This window comes from Gavia stellata, chromosome 28 (assembly GCF_030936135.1).
Source record: "Gavia stellata isolate bGavSte3 chromosome 28, bGavSte3.hap2, whole genome shotgun sequence".
Lineage (NCBI taxonomy): Eukaryota > Metazoa > Chordata > Aves > Gaviiformes > Gaviidae > Gavia > Gavia stellata.
The window spans coordinates 1,044,788-1,053,500 of NC_082621.1; the positions used below are offsets into that span (position 1 = coordinate 1,044,788).

General features: G+C 43.9%; 1 protein-coding gene across 1 annotated transcript; it reads left to right on the forward strand.

The window, feature by feature from the left end:
• The first annotated feature begins 3,360 nt into the window (after nt 1-3,360).
• On the forward strand, nt 3,361-8,367 carry LOC104252425 (keratin, type I cytoskeletal 19). Its single transcript, XM_009809715.2, has 8 exons — nt 3,361-3,849; nt 4,748-4,830; nt 5,382-5,538; nt 5,973-6,134; nt 6,596-6,721; nt 6,902-7,128; nt 7,631-7,761; nt 8,342-8,367. Exons 1-8 carry the CDS (start codon nt 3,361-3,363, stop codon nt 8,365-8,367), a joined length of 1,401 nt encoding a protein of 466 aa, XP_009808017.1.
• The last annotated feature ends 346 nt before the right edge of the window (nt 8,368-8,713 follow it).

Below are 8,713 nucleotides of genomic sequence, written 5' to 3' on the forward strand. Positions count from 1 at the left end.
TAATGACTCAGAAGAGTGGCCATAGGTAGAAGTCTTTAAACCAAGACTCTAAATCAAGTCTTCTTTAAAGATCAGTTCCAGCCCTACAGAAAGTTCCAGACTTGATGCTGAAATCCCTCAGTAGAGGTGCAAGGCCAGTGCTTCACAAGAGATCAAAAGAGATACTTATCATGGTTACAATGGCAAATTTCCATTGGTTGGACCCCTCTGTGTATATCCCAGTTGTTCTCAGAGCTCTGGCTGAGAAGTCAGAAAGCAGATCTTTCCCTTTTCTTTCCCGTTGTCTTCTCCTGCCTTGTCCAGTGTAAAGCAAGACTGTAAGATAACCCACTGCTGCCCTTTCTGGCCTCAATCCTTCCCAACCTACCAGTCCTCATACTCTTATTTCCAAAAATACAAAGATACTGTACTGATGCTCTTCCAGTTTTCAGTCTTCTGGAAACTCTAGGCTACCTCCAATATATAAAAGGTTGCCGCTTTCTTCTGGGAGTCCCAGCTGATTCCCACCAGGTCTGGGCTAGTCTCCTTCTCTTGCGAACTGCTGCTGACATCTAGCTGCTTCACCTGATTCCCTGTATTAATATCAAAGGCCTTCCCACCCTTCCCACCAGGTCCGGCAGGTGCAAAGCACGCACTTTCACAAAGGAGCTGTCCTGAATTCCTGAGAGGTGAAAGAGACCTAATGACATGGCCAGAAGAACTCTAATGATCCAGACTTTATGAATATGCCTCTGGAAAGCCCCCGGGGGCATACAGACTCAACTCCTAAGACACTGTGATACTGTTTGTGGACCTACTGGTTGGGATGCGTCTGGAAAGCAGCTCATGAGAAGGTAGCTTGTGATAAACAGTTCCCCAGCAGAAAACACCCTGGAAACAACCCATATATTAAGGTGCTGCAAATTATGGAGCTGCAAACCTTGGGCTGGAAACTACATTTCCATGAGATTTCCATATTTTTTTGTGCTAATGAGACAGACCCAGGAAGCTTATGAGTTCAAATAACTGGATGAAAATAGGAGGGAAAGCTGAATGTATTTTTCTAAGGTCTTCAAAACAATTATTTAATTTTACCTGAGCTTAACTAGTGCACCCACTTCCTGAAGACAAAAAGGAAAAATAGCAAGAAAGAGGGAAAGCGTGTGCCAGGCAAGGATCCTGGGAAAAGGTGCCTGCTGGAGGCCCGCAGCAGAAAGAGGTGGGTCTAGTGGATAAAGCTACAGGCCCACAGGGGACCAAGGTATCTCAGAAGAGCAGGAGCGATCCTCTCTGCTCTCCGCAATAATTACTGCAATAGGCATGTAGACATCCTCCACTCCCACAAAGGAGTAAGTCATTCCATGTTTCTGCCTGCATTAGTCTGATGTGCTAAAATGATAACTGTAGAGCAGAGGAAGGAATGTGTGCTCATTCAGGAAAGATGCTTGCTGCAGACAGCTGTTGGGAAACTGCTGAAGAATCATAGGCAGGACAGGCAAAGCTTCAAGCGATGCAATATCACGGCAGTTTCGGTTCATTCTTACCACCACACCCTGACTCCAATTATGTTCCCCAATCCTAGTAATGAAATCCAGGTATTCCTTCCTATACACAATAACTTTATTAGAGTTTCTACCTATTCTGAGCTTTGCTCCTTTGTGTTTAGGGGCTGAGTGGAGCACAACTTGGAAGGAAGGGCAGGCTGACATTCAGGCACAGCAGTCTGATACAGGAGAACAAGGTTCACTTGCAGACTCTGCCAGAGGCGTGCTCCTTGTCTTTGAGTAAATCACTTTGCGCAAGCCTCTCCACACCGCTGTCTCCAGCCCGCTGGAGATACCACCAGAATGCTGCTGGCTTTCATTGTACTGGATAAGTAACATCCAAGGATGCAGAGATAAGGGGAGGCATCTTTTCAACGGAAATAAGGAGAATAAGAGCAATAAAATGATGGGCAAATCCATGAACACTGGGATAATTCAGTCCTTCACTAAGTGGGATTATTTACTTGCCATAATAATAGTTATCCCAATCCACAATACTGACACGGAGTGAGGATTTGAGCAAGAGTTTGATCTCACTTGTTCCCTGGTGAAGCAGGCTTGGAGAACTTCTTACTGTGAACGGTTAGTTTTAGAAAGCTGTGGAACGCCTGCCTCTTGCTCAATGGCCAGTAGAAACAGATTGTCCCAGAGAGAAGGCCATTGCTCTTGAGTCTTAGCAAAACAGCTCATGAAAATGAGCTTAGCCTGAATTTTGATGTCAGAAGTGTGAAAGAATTCTTACTTTTAAATTTCTCTCCCTAGTTAAGATTTGGAGGCATTAATGATAGAATTAATGATAGATTAAGTTTGTACTTAACCCGTCTTCTCCAAGCCAGTGTAGAACTGTATTGGGCAATGATTGCTCTGCGAGCTTTATCAGCAATTCTGTCTTTATATTTCCTAGGACAGTAGTCCCAAACCTCTTATTAGAATGCAGCACATATTGACAGAGAAATTGGCCATAGGATATTTCCACTCCCATCCACTGTTTCAAAACACCCACCTTTCCCCAGCAGCAATCACTATCCATAATGATGAAAATTGCAGAAATATCTTTCACTGAACAACAGCAAATATTTAAAGTACTTTTACCTTACTTTACACTCTCCACATACAGAAACAAATCCTTTGTGAACTACTGGAGAGCCACGATCATATATGAAGAACCTTTCATCCACGTCCATTAAAAGATCACTTCACGGTCTCACTTGTCTCATAGCAGAGTGTTCTGGAGTTGTCATTTTGCCAACGGAGAGACTTAAAGGTTAATCTCTGTGTCTCTGATCTTTCCACAAAGTTCTTACATCATTCCTCATACATCATTCGAGAGTCAAACTTCGTATTTATTCTTTCTTTTTCATCTCACATATTCTAACATCAGCACCTTGCATGAAAACTGCTTATTCAACTCAAAATAAAATGAAAATAAATTAATGAGAGATAAAGAGCTCTTTGATGCAATAACCTTTAATGATTTCTTCCTGGTATATAATTTAGGACAGTGTTTTTCCTGGCTTAATGTTGTAAAGTTTGCATCATAAACAAAAAGCTGATGATTCATAAAACATTATTGCTAATGTATTTTTGAAATTAGCAAGAGACATGTAAAGTATCTTCCTTGTCTACCAGGATTCTTGAAAGGAAACTTCCCTTTGAGAAATTATTCTTGGCACCAATGGCTAGAGTAGCCAGCCTTATGGGAAGACGAAACAGTGGTGACACCCACTGTGGAAGGTATAAATAGAGTTCCGCAGCAACGGACAACTCGCAGTCTGATTTAATATCAAGCTGTGCATCTTGCTTTGGGCTTCTGCTTGCATTTCCAACTGCTGTCGCCATGAGTTGCAACATTAAGGAGACTATTACTGTGTCTAGCAAAGGCAGGAGCAGTGGTGGCAGCTGTATCATTGGTGGTGGTGGTGGAGCACGGATTTCTTCTTATGGGATAGGCAGTGGCAGAGGTTTTTCTGGAAGGAGTTACTGCGGTGGAGTGAATTATGCAGGGGGACTGAGTGTTGGTAGCTTGGCTGGTGGGAGCTATGGAGGTGGCAACTGCTATGGCAATGGCCTTGGGTTTGGCCTTGGAGGCGGTGTGGTTGTTGGTGGTCTTGGGGGCGACTGTTTGCTTTCATCCTGCGATGAGAAGGTCACCATGCAAAATCTCAATGACCGCCTGGCTTCTTATCTGGACAAGGTGAAGTGCTTGGAGAAGGAAAATGCTGAATTGGAATGCAGAATCAGAGAGTGGTATGCTACACAGGGCCTCTCCTGTGAGCCCCGGGACTACAGCTGCTATTACAAAGAAATAGAAGATCTTCAAAATCAGGTAATCCCCTTTTTCAATTGTTCCTCCTCTGTTTAAAGCTTATTTCTGAATTTGTGTTTAGAACCTACTGCAAATGTTAGAGGTAACTTTGGTGCTGTTAAATGTCTTTGCAAACATAAATTTTGGCAAGTTCTCCTATGACATTGTTGAGTGTGGGTGCATATTAAAGATGCATGCTGCAAGGTCATACAGGTGGGATAATACAATTAAAAAGGAAAAGGATGCTTTGTTACATTGTGTTTTGACTGTACAATTATAAATATGATATTACCAAGTGTCCTCTGAGGAAATGTAGTGGTGTCAGCCCAGTAGGAAGAGTAAAGCAAAGAGAACTATAGAACAAGAGAAAAACATACATTTAAAATGCTGTATCAAATGAAGCATTATAAATTTGAGGTGAGAAAAATTGAGTATTTAAAATCGATTGCTGAAGTGGCACAAAGAGCCTGATACTAATATGTCCACAATGAAAGTTATGGCTGATCTTAAGACTTAAAGGTACCTTCCAACTATCTTCCCTGAAGATCCTTAAGCTTGAAGCCAAGAACACGCCAGCCTGAATGGCAGCTGAGACGTAATGTCTTGAGGAACGTTCTTTAGGTTCATTTCTTTGTGAAGCATCTTTAGAACTTGCCTTCAGACCTTGAAAGTGGCAAGTCCCATCTCACAACTCTTTAACTCCCAACCTCTACACAGTCAACCTCTTTACTGACTGCGAGTTCAGGAGGCAAAAGCTACCTCCTGTAACTGCTCTGCTCAAGGAACAAGGTTACTTAAGTAAGGAGGTAACAGAAAAAGGAAATTGTGAAGACTTACTACCTAACTGCAATCTAGATACACCTACAGACTGTAACAGCAGAGAGAAGTGAGACATCTCTCATGGTCTCCTCTTTTCCAGATTGTCTGCGCAACCATTGATAACAACAAGATCATTCTGGACATTGATAACAGCAGGATGGCTGCCGATGATTTCCGTGTGAAGTGAGTGCCCCTCTGTGTAGATGAACGCCCTTGCCTCCTCCCAGCTCCTTTACATCTTACTTGTGGAGTCTCAGTGCACTAATTACAGAGACTTCAGACAACTCTCGCTACAACACCACATTAGGACAGGATGGAGTGATGAAATGCATTTTGGTCTTGGTCACCAGCCCACACTTAATTAGTATTCTCGGCTAAAACATTTGGCAACAGTGTTTGTTGGTGAGGGCTGGGGACAGACATTGGAGGGAGAGGTCCTTAGTGGTGTAATTGGCGCATTTCCAACTCAGACCAGTGCAGATCAGGATCAGCAAAATAGAAATGCAGCTGGATGAGTGACATCAAACACACAGTGATCAGGCACAGGAAAAAGAGAGATGAGGAAGAAAAGCTTTCAGATAACAGACATTAAGTGCCATGCAGAATGCACAGTGCATTCAGCTTAGACAACAAAATACAGTTTGGAGCAGGTAGGTGGGAAAGGAGATCTTTGCACAAACTGAGCGCATGTGAGATGTCACCCTTCTGAATTTCTGCTTTCTTGCACAAACCAGGTACGAGACGGAGCTGGCCCTGCGCCAGAGCGTGGAGGCTGACATTAATGGCTTGCGCCAAGTCCTGGATCAGCTGACTCTCTGCAGGTCTGACCTGGAGGCACAGCTGGAGTCGCTGCGGGAGGAGCTCTGCTGCCTGAAGAAGAACCACGAGGAGGTAGGGTCCTGCCCTTTTCCTTGGAGCACCATGGCCCTGACATAAAACTTTGCCTACACGAATGTGCTCTAAATTTAGAAGTAAAGATCAACCACTTTCACGCCACCGTTTTCCCGTCAAACACTTCTGGGGTTCAGAGCAGTCTGCCTCGTGGGTGGTGCGGGAGCTCTGGCAGAGAGGCGGCTGCTGCTCTCGGGGCTGCGCTGGCACTGGGAGTGCCAGAGGGGGGTGAAAGTTGCTGCTGACTCCAGTGGATGAGAAAAGAAATAACCCAACAGATTTGTTGGGGAGAACACTTGCACCATCTTCCAGTGCTTTACAGCCACGGCCGGGAGGCAGCCCTCGCAGGGAGTGCTGTCCTTAGCCACCAAGCTCTGCTTTTCTGTGTCGTCTTTCAAAAGCCAGTATGCATCTGATCTGGGTTATATTTCCAGGAAATGAATTGCCTGAGAAAACAATCAACTGGAGATGTGAGTGTGGAGGTCAATGCCTGCCCTGGACCAGATCTCAGGCAAATCTTGGAGGATTTGAGATGCCAGTATGAAACACTGATAGCGCGCAACCGCAAGGAGGTTGAGGATTGGTACGAGTGCAAGGTAAGCGACACACACCTGCTGTGAAGCAAACTGACAAGCACATTTCAGGGCGCAGGAGCGTTTAAGAAAACAGACATGGAGGCAAGGAGCAGTTCTTCCTTTACAGTGCAGCCCGAGATCAGCACTCATTATACCCTGTGTTCCACAGAAGACACAGGCCTGTCTGACCAGTTTGTTATGTCCCATCTGGAACAGCAGCATTTGCTGCAAGGCCTTGTGGTCTGTTGTTGGAACTGAAACATTCCACATTTGGATTAAAGAGTCTTAATAGCCACGAGGTTAATGTGATTTGTAAAAAGAGCAAGCAGTTGAAGCTGGCGGTTAACGCCCAGTGCACAGAGAACTCGCCCTGCTCACTTTTCTTTTTGCTAGCTACTCGCTGTATTCTGCTTCTGCAAAAGGAAGTCCAATTTACACGGATATTCTCTGAAGCTCTTTTTTTCTGGATTGGTGATTTTCAGATTGAGGAGGTGAATCGGGAGGTTATTACAAGTGGTCAGGAGGTAGAGACGTGCAACAACCAGGTTACTGAATTGAGACGCCAATTGCAAGCTCTGGAAATCGATCTCCAAGCTCAGCTCAGCCAGGTGGGTGGTGAGTTACTTACAGCTGTGATGTGGTTACTGCTGGATTTCTTAGCATGAACAGCCAGACCTACCAATCAGCATGATGGTGGTGAATAGCTCTTTCATTTTTGCATTGGAAATAATAGCCTCCAGGCTGACACTTAAATGAATGTTGCTTCTTTGGTTGTCTTGTTTTATCAGAGAAATAATTTGGAATCCTCGCTGGCTGAGACTGAGTGCCAGTACAACACCCTCCTCGGTGAGCTACAGAACCAGATCACATGCGTGGAGCAGCAATTGGCTGAAATCAGAGCGGAAATAGAGTGCCAGAACCAAGAATACAAGACCTTATTGGACGTCAAGTGCCGTTTGGAGCAGGAGATTCAGACCTACCGGTGCTTGTTGGAAGGAGGACAGCAGGACCTTATGTATGTAGATCTCTAAATGAATAAATGAAAATATCAAGGATCTGTTTTACAGATTGGGAATCCGAAATAATCTTTAGTCCATCTTAATGCTTTCACTGAGATGAAAAAGATGTCTCATGAGCAACTTCACTGTGATGAACATTCAAATCTGAACTAAATGTCACTCCTTGGGATTTGCAAAGCAGAGAAACCAAATCTGTAAAACCGCTAGTTACAACATTGCAACTACTAAGATTATGTCAGCATGCATAACAATCTCTTTTCTATAGTAAGATGGGCAAGAACTGTCAAAATAAGAATTAATTGCAAAGCTCTGCATTGCACTTTCGTGCCAAAGGAGGGCACAAATGCAAAGCAACTCTGAAAATGAAAAAAGAACACAATGTAAAATACCCTAACCTCTATAAAAGACATATTTGAGACTTTGTGTCATGTAGTCAGTCAGCAGTGTCATGTAAAGTTCTAAAATTCCCTCTTTCTCTCACCAAATTTATCCCACCAGTCACGGAGGAGGAATAGGAGTAGGAACTGGTGTAGGAGGAGGAGTCATTAGGACAAGCCACACTTATACTACAACTTCATCTTCCCATTGCCAGCCCCAAGTCCCACCCTGCAAGACTGGAGATATACAAGGTAAGAGCTGTGTTTCCAGAACAGGAAAACTGGTTTTTTTCAGTCTGTTCCTTTGTAATAAGGCCAGGAGACAACACACTTTCCTAGGACACATTACTGGTATCTTCTCAGAGAGTTACTATGCTGCAGGCATGATCTGTTACAATGGATCCAACTACAGTGCAAAATCGGCTGTGTCACTAGGAAATAGGTTCAAAGACAGCTCTGACGGAGTATGGATTCTGCTAGCAGAAAGCAAATGAGAGACGTGAGGGAGCAGTAGGACTAAAAGGAGAAAGCTGGGGAAATAAGGCGTAAAGAAAAGAACTGGAAGCAGAAGTAAAGAAGACAGCCAAACAGAGCATAGCAAAAGAGTCTGGAAGGAGTGAAAAGAAGAGCAAACCTGTAACTTTACAAGTGCAAATTCCCATTAAAACACAATTATTTAGGGAACTTCTGGGGTTTCCTGGGTTGTCTGCCAACTGCTCTTGTTTAACAGAGTGTATTCTTGAAATACGGGCACTACATAGACCAAATTTTTGTTATTTGAAGGATTTTATCTCTGTTCCAATCAAATAATGCTGCTATATTTTTTCTCCAGTGACCTGCAGGAGAATTTGTGATTAAGGAGGAATGGACTAGAAGATGACATACAGAGAAACCCACAGACAAAACAAGAACACTCGATGTTCACCACACGCCTCTATGCAGAGAAAGTAGAAGTAACTCAGCGATGCTTTGCCATGTATCTAAAGGGGCCCACTGAGGGCCACCTTCTCTCTTCTGCTGCTTCTGTTCTGTAATGCTGTAATCTCTAGAAGTTACTTGAGTTAGTCAGGATCACTAATGTACCTGCTGGTAAAAAACTTTCTCTAATAAAACTTCGCTTCTGCCTGATGCAATCAAGAAACCTGTGTGTCGTGGTTTAACCCCAGCCAGCAACTCAGTCCCACACAGCTGCTCCCTCCCTCCC

What these genes read in the sequence shown, in the direction of transcription:
- LOC104252425 (XM_009809715.2), top strand. Translation starts at nt 3,361, where the DNA reads ATGAGTTGCAACATTAAGGAGACTATTACTGTGTCTAGCAAAGGCAGG. An exon ending in TAGAAGATCTTCAAAATCAG is followed by an intron (nt 3,850 to 4,747) that starts GTAATCCCCTTT and finishes CCTCTTTTCCAG; the next exon opens with ATTGTCTGCGCAACCATTGA. An exon ending in AGGATTGGTACGAGTGCAAG is followed by an intron (nt 6,135 to 6,595) that starts GTAAGCGACACA and finishes GGTGATTTTCAG; the next exon opens with ATTGAGGAGGTGAATCGGGA.